This window comes from Tamandua tetradactyla, chromosome 16, assembly GCF_023851605.1.
Source record: "Tamandua tetradactyla isolate mTamTet1 chromosome 16, mTamTet1.pri, whole genome shotgun sequence".
Classification (NCBI taxonomy): Eukaryota; Metazoa; Chordata; class Mammalia; order Pilosa; family Myrmecophagidae; genus Tamandua; species Tamandua tetradactyla.
Window position 1 is genome coordinate 23,547,120 of NC_135342.1, and position 14,872 is coordinate 23,561,991.

General features: G+C 54.0%; 1 protein-coding gene across 2 annotated transcripts; it reads right to left on the reverse strand.

Moving 5' to 3' along the window:
• Positions 1 to 3,802: 3,802 nt before the first annotated feature.
• Positions 3,803 to 14,813, reverse strand: SHKBP1 (SH3KBP1 binding protein 1). Of its 2 annotated transcripts, XM_077131812.1 has the most exons (18): positions 14,377 to 14,812; positions 14,056 to 14,109; positions 13,893 to 13,938; positions 13,712 to 13,785; positions 13,322 to 13,380; positions 13,023 to 13,103; positions 11,943 to 12,104; positions 11,778 to 11,868; positions 11,471 to 11,661; positions 10,716 to 10,831; positions 9,782 to 9,869; positions 9,544 to 9,660; positions 7,798 to 7,968; positions 6,526 to 6,681; positions 6,028 to 6,124; positions 4,719 to 4,897; positions 4,328 to 4,442; positions 3,803 to 4,213 (listed from the first exon to the last, which is right to left on the reverse strand). In XM_077131812.1, the coding sequence occupies exons 1-18, from the start codon at positions 14,535 to 14,537 to the stop codon at positions 3,982 to 3,984; spliced, it is 2,190 nt and encodes a 729-aa protein (XP_076987927.1). In that variant the 5' UTR covers positions 14,538 to 14,812; the 3' UTR covers positions 3,803 to 3,981. The 2 variants fall into 2 exon arrangements, with proteins under 2 accessions (XP_076987927.1, XP_076987928.1); XM_077131813.1 differs by lacking the exon at positions 14,056 to 14,109 and having other exon boundaries at positions 14,377 to 14,813.
• Positions 14,814 to 14,872: the final 59 nt, after the last annotated feature.

Sequence of the window (14,872 nt, forward strand, 5' to 3'; positions counted from 1 at the left end):
CTGGGAGGGGGGCGGCCGGGCCTTGCGTTCTCCGAGTTGTGTGGGGAAGTCAGAGGTCGGGGTACTGAGTCCCCTCTCGCTAACGCCGAGGCCCCCAACTGTGGGAATGCTGGGGTCCCGCCGGAGACTGGGAGAGGTGCGGAGGAGACTAGACTGACTCCCAGGCTAGACACCGGCTCGCGGGTCTTATCCATCCATCCACGGTTGTGGGAGAAGTCGCTCAGAATTTGCTTTCTAGCTGTTGTAGATGCTGGAAGCCCCCATGGGTGCCCAGTCCCCATGCGAGGCATTCAAGATTCTGGGAACGGGAAGCGAATCTGCACTGAGCCCCAGGCCAGCCCTCTGAGAGTCCCAGACCCACGCTGGATCTACCCCAAAGGATCTGCCCCCTTCTCAAAGACCTGTACTTTGGGAGTTGCAGGCTCACCACCTGCAAAAAGTTTGTTCCTGTCCTTCAGATGTTCAGATGGCCCAGGGGTCTCTTGGGGTCATCTAGCTCCATCCCCTTCCTGTAAGCCCCCTTCACCCTCCACCCTCAGAGGGAACCAGACTTCTTTCTCTGCTTGTATCTTGAAAGATTCCTAAGAGCACCAATCCCACTCTCAGAGTTACAGTCTTTGCCTCAGAGTCCCAGACTGGGATTAGGATCCCTTCGGAAGGATCTCAGCCAGCAGGAGCTCCTGGGTACAGAGGGTCTTAGGCCCCACCTGCACTCCCTTGAGTGGGTTCCATCCTCCAAGCCCTGCTCACAGCTTCCCAACTCTGAGGGCCTCAAGCCCAACCCATTCTCTTCATTAGAGATTAATACAACACAAACTTCGCTTCTCTTTCCACAAAGACATGGCTCCTAGATTGCCAGGCCACACCCCTTCCCACAGAGAATTGGGGTTCGGCCCCACACTTAGGATCCCCTGAAAATCTGCCCTGCCTACGAGGGTTCCAGGCCCCCTCTCTCGCTTCAGTTTGATCCTCAATGTTTCCCGTTGCGGCGTTAGCCCCGCCCTCCAGCCTAGGCTCCACCCACAAAGGGGACTAGGCCCCGCCCCTGACAACAGACCCATCCAAGATCAGATTAAGAACAGCAACTGACCCAACTTCGTCCCCATCCCCAGCACAGACGAGGGACCCCTCAGAGCCCACCCCCCACCCATGCAATGAGACACAGAGGCTGCCTCACAGCCACTCACACCGCTATTGCTACCTACAGCAAGTCATGCCTCCATTCCACACTGACACCCAGAAATCCGGGCCTACCCACCATCCAGGGACACACTGCCCCCCGGAGCAATGGCAACGGCACTCTGCCTCATGCACGGCCATTCGTGGGCAGTCTCCATGTGACGGTGGGAGGAAGTGTGTCACGGTGGGCCCGGCTCTGCCCACTAAATGCGCTCCCCAACCCTGTCTTTGTGTGGCCCCCGAGATCCCTGCCAGTGTGGCTCTGTAGGACAGCGTGTCCCTGACCCCATTTCCCCCCCTCTTCCCCTCCTACCCTCTGGCCGGAGCATCTGCTCGGGGGCGCTGTAGAAATTTCTCCCTTCAGCCTGGGATCCAGGGCATCTTCAATGCTAGTTGCTAGGCAACAGCCTCTGGCTCACCACTGCTGCTTCCGGGGATGGCGTCGGCTTCCCTTCCCCCCAGAATTTGGAGTCCCCCAGCTTCCAGTCGCTCCAAACCAGTGCCCTGATCTCCCAGACTGTAACTATTTTACCCCTTGGATCTGGAGCTTATTTCAACCCTTCAGAATCCCTCAGAGTGCTAGACCCCCCGCATTCCAGAATCTTCCTCCCACTCTCTGCTCTTCCCTCTCCCTCAGTTTTATCCCTGCAACTTCAAAATAATCTTTAGCATTCCAAGTTCCCTGACACTCCAGATCTCTATCCCTCAGTTTTAGAATCACCAGAAGTCCAGAAACACAAGTGTTCTGGATCCATCACTCAAAAAATGAGCTCAATATTCTAGATCTGTGGGCATTACGAAGTGGACTCAAATTCTAGACACTCTGATATTCCAACCCTCTATATTCTAGAAATCCTGACATTCAAATATCCTATGTTCTGAAATCAATGTCATGTAAAAACAATTCCAGTTTAAAATTCATAAGTATCCCAGAACACCCAGGTTTTAGAATCATTAACTTTCTAGAACCCCAATTTGTATTCTAGATTCTCTGGCAATGCAGAATCCCCTGACATTATGGATTTCTTGAAATGCAAACAAACCTTCTCATGCTCTAGTAATGTTGACATTCCAAAATACCCCGCTGCAGTATTTTGAGTTATGTATCCCAGAAAAAAAAACATATTCTTAATCCCACTCCTGTGGTTGTGAACCCATTGGAAATAGGAACCTTTGAAGATGCTGTTAAGGTGTGGCCAACAGAATCAGGTTGGGTCTTGGTCTTATTACTGGAAACCTTAAAAAGGGAAAGTCACAGGGAGGAGTGGAACCCAGAAGAGAAAGGAGAGGACACCCTCATGTGACAGGAAAATCAAGAAACCCTAAGTAAAAGGAGAGGACATCCTCATGTGACAGGAAAATCAAGAAACCCTAAGTATTGCCAATCCACCAGAATGCTACTGACCCCAGAAGGAAGCAAGTTTTCAGTCCCTAAAAATATGAGTCAATAAATTCCCATTGTTTAAGCCAACCCAATGTGTGGAACTGGAAACTGATTTCCATAGTCTAGATTTCTCAGTAATCCACAACCCTTGCTCTATGTCCTATACTTCTCACTATTCCAGAATTCTTGGCATGCAAAATATTCATACTGGTGGAGATTCACAGGCCTTCTAGGATACTTCCCTATCCTAGAATCTCTGGCTTTCCAGATTCGTTTGTCAGAACTTCTAGAATCTTAGATTCTGAGAAATGCCAGGGAGACCCTTAATATTGTAAATCTACTAGCACTCTAGAATAGAGATCTCGGTTCTAGATTCCCTAACATTCTAGACCACTCTTCCTCAAGTTTCAGAAGCTCCAGCATTCCAGAAAATCCAGGCATTCAAGAAGTAACACTTTCTGAAGTCTCTTGTCCCATCTCTCTTTACTAGACCAAAGGAAAAGAGGCCAAAAGCTCCCCAGAAGAGGTGCCATAGAAAGCAGACACTAATTGGGGAAAATAAAAAAATCTCAAGCATGTCTGATCTGGGATGAACTGACCCTGTACCATACGCCCTTTCTGGTATGGGCAGGAAAGGGGAGAGGGACTGAGAAGCCAGGGGGCTGGACAATGTGTTTGTGGTGGCAAAGTTGGGGGAAGGAGCAATTCTGTACTTGACATCTGTATTCCTACCTATCTGTAGCCATTGTCCCCTTCCTGAAGCCATTCTCTCCTTCCTGAGATAACAGTATCCTGAATTCTCTCCTCAGGAGCCTCTAGTCCTCTCATTCCAAGTGGGGCTGACCTCACCTCCTGGCTTGTGAGAGCAAATGACCCAGGCTGGACCAATGAAATCCCTTCCTCACACTGCCTATGGTGATTGGTTCAGGAATGGTCACATGATCCCCTTCAGGCCAATAGGAGCCATTCCTGGAATTTTTTTGCTGGTCTTGGGCAAAAATGCTTAGCACGGAGCTTCCTTGAGTCATCTTGGCACAGAAGGGAAATCCTGACTAAATGACACATCCCAAAGGGAAGCAAAAGCTGAGAGATGGAAAGGCAGATCTTGGAGGAGTGTTTGAACCCCTGGATTTTGTCATGCCTAAAGCTGGCATCTGATGTTCTTGACTCTGCTGCAAGGGACTGGGTTGGGCCGCACAGCGCCACCCCGGCCTTCCCTCCAAGAACATAAGCCAGGTGTTGGCAGTGAGGACTTTATTGGGGGCAGCGTGACTTTGGCATTGAGAAAAGGGGGAAGGTGGTGGCCTAATAACGATGACCACTCTGGACCTGGCCCTGAGCTCAGGGGTCTGACTGGAAGCAGGAGGCACCTGAGGCCCCCGGGACCAGGGCATCCAAAGGCATCATGGTATCTGTGTTCAGAAGGAGGTTTCATTGAGCTTCGTCTTGGGGGGTGCGAGGGGAGCCCCGAGACCCGTGGAGGGCCGGGGGGCTGGTGTTGGTGGCCTTCGGGGCTCCGGCCCGCTGCGCACCAGTTCCTGGCAGCGTTCCACAAAGCTGCCTCCCCCACGGCGCTGGGCCTCAGCCTGCGGGGTACTCGGGCTCCCGTGGTGGCTAGACAGGGTGGTATTGCTGGAAGCCAAGTGGAGACTGGGAAGGAAATCAGTGCAGGTCACCATGGGGCCGCTGGGCCACTCCTCCCACAAGGCCACCGTCCTCCCCTCTCCCCCCATTGCACAGTAGGGAAAGTGGGGTCCCTGCTACCTGGTGAGAGAGGTGCGGGGTGAGGGGCTGGGAAGAGAGCTCCGTGAGGAGCCCATTGGGGCTAGCTCGCACTGCTCCAGTTGTTTCATCAGCTCTTCCTCTGTCAGACCACCTGCTGCAGGGCAGGGAAGCAGGGTCAGGGGGCAAGACAAGGGTCACAAGGCAAGGGCCAGGGATCAGGGGTTGAGGTAGGAGCAGGGATTCAAAGATCAAGGGAGAGGGGTCAGCAAGGGATGAAAGGGCAAGGAGGGGTTGGAAAGCAGAGCAAAGGGGTCAGAGGACAAGGACAAGGGATCAGAGGGCAGGGGCTTGGGAAGAGAGATACCAATGAAGTAGATTGTGGAAGGGCCTGTGGGGACTGGGAACGGGGCTGACGTGGGGCAGGGAATACCAGGGTCCTGGCCGAGGCCATCCATGGCGGTGGTCAGGTCCCACATGGCCAGGCTGCCATTGGCCTGGCCGGTGAGCAGGTAGCGCCGGGGTCGAGAGCCGAGCCGCCGGGAGCCCTCGCACTCGAGCACGGTGAAGGCAGTGGTGGGGGAGCCGTCCACTGAGCGCACTGAGCACACCCTAAAGGGAGTGGAGGAGGGTGTGAGGGGCCTCCTGGCCACCCCAGGACACTGGGGCTCAGCCTGGATCTGCCTCCCATTCTCACACCCCTCCTGAGGTCACAATGCCTACTATTACAGCTTCAGTTCCTGCCCCTCCTGATGACCCCCAATTATATGTGCCCACCCCAACCTCCTCCTCTCCTGAGCTCAGGCCCTAAGGACTCCAGCAGCCTCCTGGACAGCCCTGGCCCTGTACACCCTCCACATGCCCCAAACGTCCTGGGATTTTTTTCCCCAAAATCTGCTCCTGTTCCTGGTTCCCATCTCAAGAAAGCCCCACCTAAGCCTTGCCCTAGATGCTCTCTCCACCTCTTGTCATTCCCCACGGCCTGTCCCTCCAGCCATCTGTCTCCTCCCCAATACCACTCTGGTCCAGCCCTGCCCTCTCCCACCAGGCTCCTGTCCCGGCCTCCTCCATGGGGTGTTAGTCTCCTATCCAACCTCCAGTCCACCTCCCTCCCAGTAGCCCTGGCTCTCCTGTACATGCATCTCCCCAATAGGACTGACAAGGCCTTGCTGACCTCTGCAGTCCCATCCTGGCCTCCAGTTCCATGCTCCAGCCACAAGGCCATGTGTGCTTCACTGGAGACACGATTTGCCCTTCCCAGCCTTTGCCCACGTTGCTCCCTCAACCTGTTACACTCTTTTCTCTCCCTTATTTCTTTGGCTCATTCCAATTTATCTTTCAAGTCTTTGCTCAGAGTCTCCTCTTTAAGAAAACCCTCCCCGATCCCCTTCCCAGGCTAGAGCAAGCACCCCCTCTGGGCTCCAAAACTTTCTGTGCTTCCTTCACTCCAGCCCTGACACCTCTGCCTGGGCCTCCCCGTCCCAGCTGGGGCTTCTCCCCTCTTAGCCCTGGGCTACCTGTTTGAGGTCAAACAAAGGGCCGGGCTTTCTCCAGCTTCACTCCCACCCCACACATGTCACACCTTTGATATCTCCAGCCCCCGGACCTACAGGCTTGTCCTCCTCCCCAGCCTTTGCTCCTTTGGTACCCCTTGGGTCGGGCTCTGTTTTGGCCTCGGTGACCCAGCTGGCATCTCACTTTCTCCTCGGACCAGCCTCCCCGCTTGTCAGAACAATGCTCACCGCTGACCAGTGGATGAAAGGCGCACGAAGAGTTGGCTGGCACTGGGCACCACTTTCTGAATGAACACTTGCTGGTCATCCCGCTCACCATAGGGGCCTGGGCCAGATAGGGTAGGGGGTCAGGGCCAGCTTCCTTCCCCACTGCTGAGACCACCCCCAGGCTAGGTCCCCGTGCCCACACTGTTGGGGTTGGGACAGGGTCAGAGAGGGCTGGGGGTCAGCAACAGGCAATGGAGTTCAGGCCTCTCAGGGATCAGGTGCAGGCCAGTGGTGGTGAGGGTCATGGTCCGGCAGCAATCAACAGGTATTAATGGGGGTCAAGAGGAGTCAGCTGGGAGTCAATGGAGGCCAGCAGGGGTCAGTGGAGTCATGGGGGTGGGACCTAGGTAGGGGTCAGTGGAAGTCAACCAGGTCAGTTAGGTGGGATGTCAACAGATGAATCGGGTGGGGGGGGGCACGTCAGTGGAGGTTGATAGGGGTCAGGGGTAAGGTGGGCACCAATGTCGTTGCCAGCGCTGCAGCCGCCGTGCCCGTCAGCTGACTCCAGTGCCAGGATCTTGAAGGAAGCGAGCGGGGTAGAGCCGGGCTGGGTGGAGATCATGCCACGGAACCGAGTCACAGACCACGTCCGCACATGGTTGTTGTCAGCACACACTGAGGAGAACAAGGCAGCAGCAGGTCAGGTCTAGCCATGGCAGCTCCGCTGCTCAACTTTCCTGAGTCTTGGTGTCAGCACCCTACCCCCTGCGGAGAATTCTCTTTTTCCCATAATTTCAAACAGTCAGAACTCCTGTTGGCTCTGCCTTCAAAAGAGTTCCAGAGCCTGATCTTACGTGACCTTGTCCACAGCCCCCACCCTGGTCCTGCACCCCTCACCTTACCCCTCACTGTCTCCCTGCTCCCACTCCTGCTCTCCACAGTGCCTTCCCCACATGCAGCCAGAGACATCCTGGAAGCACCCAAGTCAGGTCACAGGCCTCCCCTGCTCAGAACCCCTCATGGCCCCCAGCTCCCTCATAGTAAAAGCCAAACTCCCCTCCTTGGTTTATAGGGTCCCACTTGACCTGCCCTGGCATCTCCCCAAACTCATCTCCTCCCGCTTTCCCCTTGCTCACCTCACTTGCAGCCACAGGGCCCCCTGCTCTCGTTCAAACACATTACACATCCTCCTGCCTCAGAGGCTTCGCAATGGCTGTTCCCTCGGCCTGGCACGCTTCCCCCCATCCCCCCGCCCCCGCCCCCCCGCAAGCTGCACTGCTCATCTCATTTCTGCTCAAAGGCCTCAGAAAGGCCTTCCCTGAATCCCCCACTCTCCAGTAACCCCCAACACTCTCCAGCCACTCACACTGCCTTATTTGCATTCACAGCACTTACTGCTATGGAGCTGTAGTTTTATTTATTTATTTATTGCCTGGCATCCCCATGAGAATATCAGCTCCCTGAGGGCCAGAACTTTGCCTGTGTTGTTCACTGCTGGCTCCCCTGGGCCTAGAAGACTGCCGGGCACATGCCCAGAAGAGTGGCTTGGCTCAGTCAGTGTCTGTGGGATGGACTGATCCTACCCTGCCCCACTCCGAGTCACTCTCCTCCGGATTGGGAACACTCTCCCTTCTAAGTGTTCCACTGTCTCCACAACTCCCTCCCAGTTGAACGTTCTGTCTCTGGAAGAGGTCTCCACCCCCACAGTGTCCCTCCCCAACGGTGTCCTTGTTCCTCTCTGAGCCTCCTCTGCAGCTGGGAGCTGCCCCCGGGGCAGCTCACGAGGCCCACCTGAGATGAGGTGCTTCTCAGACAGCATGATCTTGGTGACGGGGCTGCGGTGCACGGTGAAAGTCTGGAAGAGCTGGGGCCCCGAGCCCACTGTCTCGGGGTGCTGCACAATGACCCGCACACCCCCCGAGCTCGTGCCATAGGCAATCTCGATCCAGTTCCCACTGTCGCCTGGCGAGGGGCCAAGGAGAGAAGAGATGGTCAGGCCAGGGCCAAGGATGGAGTCACAGACAGACAAAAATCATGGCAGAAAGGGACAGACAAAGTACAGAAACTGAGTCACAAAGCACGAAGAGAAAGAGAGGGAGAGATGCTGGCGAAGAGACACCAGACATGGAGGAACAGGGAGAAAGAAGGACAGATCGGAGGGACAGTGAGCAAGCACCAGAGGCAGAAAGCGAGAAAATATAATCCAGTGTATCAGAGGTATATTCGCCCCTCGCCAACTTCCCAAAGGGAAAAAATATATGTTTTGCAACTCTCAGAAACCGAGTGAACCATCCTAAGGAGCAGAGGTGGGTGGCATGGGGTTGGAGTATTATGTGCAGCGTGAGAAGCAATGGATTCGAGTTATGCCTGGTAACATGGATGGATATTAAGCCTCAGGCAGGGTGGGGAAAAAGGGGACAATTGAGATTAATAGCCAATACCCATTTACATAAATGAAAAATCATGCCCACTAAAACAATACCCTTATAGTAAGGATACATACTAATGAAAAAGATGAATGTTAAGCCTACAGAATGGAGAAGGAGATGAGGAGAAACAGGAATAAATAAATGAAAAGAAAGGTGCCTTTTGTGGGAGAAAAGTGATTATGTGTTGTGAATTTCGGAGTATTATTACCTTATTTCTGCAGAGAAAAATGAGCCTTGACCCCTACTTCCCACCATACATAAAGTTCATTTGAGATGGAACAAAGACCTACAAGTCAAAGCTAAAACTATAAAGCTTCTAGAAAAATACACAGGAGAAGATCTTTGCAAACTGGGGGTAGGCAGATTATTTTAAGACCCTGAAAGCACTAGCCATAAAAAACAACCATTATGCTAAATGAAAGAAGCCAGACAGAAAAGGCTACATACTGTATGATTCCATTTATATGAAATGTCTAGAATACGCAAATCTATAGGGGCAAAAGTAGATTAGTGGTCTCCAGGGGCTGGGGAGAGAGAGTAATGGGGAGTGATGACTAATAGGTATGGGGTTTCTTTTGCGGGTGATGAAGAGACTCTGGAATTAGTGGTGATGGTTGTTCAGCCTTGTGAATACACTAACAACCACTAAATTGTATACTCTAAAAGGGTGAAATTTATAGTATGTGAATCACATCTCAATAAAAACAACAAACCAACTAAAAAACAATTAACCTTTTCCTCTGCATTTGAGGTCAAGAAAACAAAACAAAAGAACTGTTCCAAGTGCGAGAACTTGGCTTCATCCACCGTGAAACATGCATTCTCTTTGTTTTAGGACCATGCAAACATTAAACCTCTCTTTGCTGAGATGGGAAAGAAACACAAAGAATTATGACTAGTGGCTGGCTGATCCTGCCCCCAGTGGAGAGGCTCACCACCACCCAGCTTCTAGAACGGAGCTTACATACAAGTGATGCTCAGTAAAGTGTTTGTTGAATGACTAAATGAATGTCATTCTCCCTCCCAATAAATCCCACCCTGCATGCGAGTGGTGGGGACAGCCACCAGCTGGTGATGGCAGCGGGAGAAGCCGCAGGTTACAGCTCACTGGTTTTGGGCGTGAGGTAGACGCTGAGGGCGGTGACCCCATCCTCGGCTGGGTCCCGGTAGAGCTCACTGACAAGGAGGTCATTGTCCTTCATGCGCAGAGGAAACTTCTGCACATCTGGGGGGTGGGGGCAGGGAAGGGAGAACAGGCTTGTTCAAAACAGCCCCCTGCCTGTCACCCCTCTCCTGCCATTTCCCAGGGAGGCTCTCGGGCACCGGGGGCTTCCGCTGCTGCTCACCCACGTAGTAGATGGAGCCATTGTTGCAGCCGAGGAGGAGGAAGGAGCCGGCCGCGTCGTAACTGGTGATGGGCTGCACCTCCTGGACCTGGGGGCCCGGCGGGACAGGTCTGGGGCCGTGGGTCCCCCTCCATGCCTTTGTGCCCGCAGTGCCCACCCCCACAGCATGCCCTTTCCTCTCGTCTCTGGGTTCTGAGGCTCACAGCTCCCCAGACTTGCCCCAGGCCCGGCTCCATCTCTCTGTCTTGTTCTGATTCTCCTTAGGACCCCTTTTGTGTCTCTTAATGTCTCTTGGTGGGCGTTTCTGTCTTCTGAGTACTCCTGGACTCTGTACTTTTTACATTCTTCTGTTCCTCCCTATCAGTCTCCGGGTCTCTTCCTCTATCACAGGCATTCTGTCCTGGTTTCTGTCTGTCTGGGTTTCTCTCCATTCAACCATCTCTCTGTGTTTTTGCCTCTTTCTGTTTTTCCTTGCTTCTTTTCGTCCATCTCTTTCCCTCTATTTCTGCCTCTTCCTCTCTCTTTTCTCTGCCAATCTATTTTCCGTCTCTCTTTTTACCCTATGCTCACACTTTAGTAGGAGAAAATCAATACTATAGATTTTTTTTGGTTTTTGTTTTACATTTTGAACATGGTTTGGGATAGGGGCTGGGTGAGTGACGGATGTTTGCATGTCTCTGTCTGGGTCTCTGCCTCTTACACCATCTCCCCATCATCCACTCCCACCACCCGGTGCCTGGAGAATACTCTCTCCTCCTTTCTAAACCACATTCACCTTGCCTTCTCCAGGAAGGCCTCCCTGATGCTCCCAGAGTCTGGCCTACTGCTCCGGCTCTCTCCAGGTGGGGGGAGGGGCGGCAGAAAGAAGCCCTCCTTGGATCTGTAGGGTCTGGGCACTTGGGGAGGGAGCAGCCAGGCTGGCCAGGGCTCCTACCTGCCAGTGCTTTGTGACAGCATTCCACACCCCGATGCGCCCTGTGTGGCTGGTGGCAATGAGCTGGTTCCCCACAAAAAACAAGGCCTCCACGGGCACCCCCAGGTGGAAAACACCTGCAGTGGGCAGAGGGCTCAGTCAGGATCCCGCTGGGGTGGGGGGATGCATGGCAGGAATGTGTGAGAGAAGGGCCAGCGGATTCTGTTGGGCCATTGAATCCCCAGAGGAGAGAGAATTCCAGAGGATAACAAGGGGCCTGAAGGGACTCTGCGAGATCATGGATGGAAACACGGTTAAGATTTCCAGCAAAGTACAGAACTTGAGTGGTGGCAGAGTATTCTCACAAGGACTCTGGTTTGTTAGGGGACTGATTATTCTAACAAGTCACAGTTTTCTGATGGGAACACAAATTCTAACAGGGCTGGGATTGCCAGAAGGCTCTGGGATCCTATTGGCATGGAGGAGTCTAACCACATAAAGAGCTCTAACAGGGCAGGGAATTCTTACAGACAGAGTTCAGATGGGTTAGAGAATCGTACGTGGGTGGATTTTTCTAACAGGCCATGGAATTCTAAAGGGCTGGAGAATTCTATTAGGGCAAAGGGATCTAACGAGGCAGAGAATTCTGATGAGTTTGAAAATGTTATGGGGTGGATTCTTTTAACAGGACATAGAATCTTAATGGAGTCGATCATTCTGACAGGTCTGGGTTGGGGTAGAATTCTGAAGGCCAGAGGGTTCTCCTGGTGCCGTACCTATCTCCGAGCCACCGCCTTCTGCCCGCAGAGCCCAGAGAAGGATCTCGCTGCCAGTGGCGGCCGCCACCATCTTGTCATGCTCACCCAAAGCCCCACCCGGCACACGCGCTGTGAGCGCCAGTCGCTCGATGGGCCAGTCCAGGCGGGGGCTGGAAAACACCAGCTGCCAGCCAGAGGCTTCCTTCAGCCTGCAGCATTGCGGGGGGGGGGGGGGGACATCATCAACCTTCACCCCAAACCCTTCCCCCATCAACCAGGCCCAAAGCTTCCTGCCACCCCCAACCCCCCCCTCGTCCCTGAGCACCTGTAGCAGACAAGAAACTGGGTGTAGGCCACAGCGATCCAGTTGTGGTGTCCACACACCAGGCGCACCATGCCGGGCTCCTCCGGCAGCCCTGGGGTGGGGGGAGTGTAGGGATCAGGGTATAGGGCCACAGGGACCCGCCGGTGGCCACAGACAGAAACATACCTGAGGGGGCAGGGGGGGCTTTCTCCTCTAACATGCGGCCTAGCAGCCCTGCGTTGCCCAGGTTGGGGGGCATCGTGTTGCTCCGTCGAACAGGGGCTGGGCGTCCTCCCGCCTGCTGGGGCCCCACCAGGCTGTGCCGGTTTCGCCGCTTCACCGGGAACACTAACGGGGGCAGGGGGAGAAGAGGCAGAGTGACAGCCATTGTCATTAATGCTACCACATAGCAAGCACTCAGAATATGTCAGATGCTGATTTCCCCAGGTGTGCAGCCCAGTCCCTGGAGAAAAGGCTTTAGACAGGATGGATGTGGTACTCAGCACTGCTCACATAGGAAGACTCTGTGTAGTGTTGCTGTGATATTAATGCCTCTTCAATATCTGCTAATCTTCCCTTTTAGTCAATGGACAGCAACCCCCAGGCTAAGGCAGAGTTTATTAACACTGTCATGTGTAGTTTTTATTTTCATATTTACTTTATATTTATGGTAGATAGGTAGTGATACAAAGTTTCCATTTAAAACACCTTTAAAAAAAAGCAAGTAAAACTAAATTAAGAAATAATACTCTAGGTCTTTATATTTGGCAAATTTCATGAAGGTAGTAGGTCATGACTGAGGTTGATAAAAGAAAGCTGTAAGTTGCAATTGCCCCACTCTGTTCCTTCTACAAAGCAACAGAGCCCAGTGGACTACAGTTCCCAATAACCCCTGGGCCATATTTTCCACGATCAGTGGGCTGGCTGCTCCAGGATCTCGTGGGGTTTATAGTCAATAATGACCCTTTACTTTTTCTCTCCTCCATACGAAGGACCCCAGTTCCTCCTAAGCCAGCCCACCAAGAAATCACACCTGGACTATAACTCCCATCGGGCCCCTGGGCCTGCTTCTGAGCCTCAGGAAGGACTAGCTGGCCCCCTGCCTCATGGAAAATGCAATTTCCTATTTCCTCTCCAAGCAGCCAACCCTATCAAAACTACAATTCCCATCAGGTCACAGGGCTCACAGCACAGCCATTCAAGGGCTGAGACCTTATGGGAAATGTAGTCTTTAATCCACACACCCCCATCCTTAGGCATGCCCACCTGGTGGGGGCAGGTAACCGTTGAAGAGGACGTTTCCACAGGAAGATCGATCCAGCTCCTCCCGCAGCTGCAGGCGGCGAACTGAGAGGGAACAACTTGAGGGGTACTGAGGCACACCCCTTTCCCCATTCCCAACTCTTCCTCCATCATTCCACTCAGACTCGGGGCCTAATCCAGTGCGATCAGCTCTAACCCAACCCTCTATGACAAGGGAGTGGGAAGAGGGCCCGGGAGGATTTAGAGAGAATCGCTGGCTGCCTTTCGGTGTGGATGAGGATGCTAGTTGGGGCCTTACTTACCCAGAGGAGTGAGCCCATAGAACTGGGCTTCATGGAGGAGGCTGGAACCGTGGACACCCCTGGGTAGTAGAATTGACTAAGTGTCAAAGTCTGGGGGATGAGGAGGGTGGGAGTGGGGGCAAGCAGAGAATGCTGAGAAGGAAGTTTTCAAAACTGCGCAGAGAATCCCTAGGAGCAGAGAATTCTGACAGGATAGAGATTCTAAGCCGAGAAGATATGAGCACCAAAAATGTGGGGTTGGTGTTGTGGGAAATACAATGTCAAGATCACTGAGGTTCTAAACGAGAATTCTACTAGGGTCAAACTTAAGTGAAAATTCTGAGGAAGAGAAAAGACTTTTTAGGAAATGGAGACAGTAGGGTACCCCTTCCCCTTCCCCTCCATGCTAACCTCGGGTCCAACTCTTTGGTGCGCAGGAAGTTGAGGATGGGGGCAAAGACGGTGGGGTCCCTGTCGATAAAGATCTGCGGGAGAGGAGGCAGCTGATGGGCGAGGCAACGAGCAGGGCTGAGTCGGGGGTCCTGCCCCGCTTCCTTACCGACTGTCCCATTCCATCCCTTATTCGACTCACCGCTCCAGTCTCATCTTTTAGAGTGGAGATGCGCCCGCTCAGAAGACTGCAGGGAGGGGACGCAGAGCAGGTGTCATGGGCTGGAGCGGGGAGGGGTGTTAGGTCTCCCCACCCCCTTCCTTCGCTTCCCCCCAACTCCTCCCAAACTCGCTCTCCCCATCACCTGGAGAAGAAGGAGTCTGGGATCCAGGTGAGGGTCTGGCGGGAGGTACTGAATCTGGGAACGGGAGTGGGGAGGTGGGAGAGTGAGCGGCCGCGTGAGATGACAGTGGGAGGAGCAGAGATGCAGGGCCCCCTCCCCTAGGATAGGGGAAGCTTCCCGCCGCTTCCCGGAAGCTTTTCCAGCCTCTCGCGCCTCCAGCAGTGGGGCGGAGCAATCATTGATGGACAGGGATTCCCCCCTGGAGAGGCGGGCACTCCCACCCCGCCCCCCCGCCCTCGAGGTGGGGCTTCAGGACGACCCCCCACACACACACACACTCACCTCTTGCCTCCCACGTTCAAATGAATCACCTCTCCGAGAGATGCCCGACGCGGGGCCCCCTCAGCAGCAGTACTTGCTGCTGCCATGGCCCCCGGACGAGCCGGCCGGCCTACGCCCGCTTCCGGGTGTGCGTCCGGACTCCGCCCCCTCCGCGTGTACATTGGGCCGGTGGCTCCCGGAGGCGCGGTGATTGGGCAGGACGTAACTTAATCGCAGCTAATAGCTCAGCCTCCTTAAAGGGGCCCGCCTTTCCTGGCCTGGACGGGGCGGGCAGGGCGGCTTCCTGAGGGAAGTTCAGTTGCTGAAGAATAACAAAACATTCTCTCTTCCCCTCCCAGGGTCCCCGTTTTAGGTATAGCATTTAGGTGATCCGTCGGAGACCCTGAAATTAATCCTTATCACGGGAGACATAGCATCACGGTCCCTCCCACAGCCCTCGCCCCATTCCTCCCCTGTTGCCCAGGAAACGCGGACAAACCAGCAGAGACCGTCAAAG

Excerpts from the sequence above, each read along its gene's own strand:
- SHKBP1 (XM_077131812.1), bottom strand. The coding sequence starts at position 14,537 with ATGTACACGCGGAGGGGGCGGAGTCCGGACGCACACCCGGAAGCGGGC. Across the intron at positions 13,381-13,711 it reads ACCAAAGAGTTGGACCCGAG|GGGTGTCCACGGTTCCAGCC; the intron begins GTTAGCATGGAG and ends TCTACTACCCAG. Across the intron at positions 4,443-4,718 it reads TGGCCTCGGCCAGGACCCTG|CAGGTGGTCTGACAGAGGAA; the intron begins GTATTCCCTGCC and ends CCTGCCCTGCAG.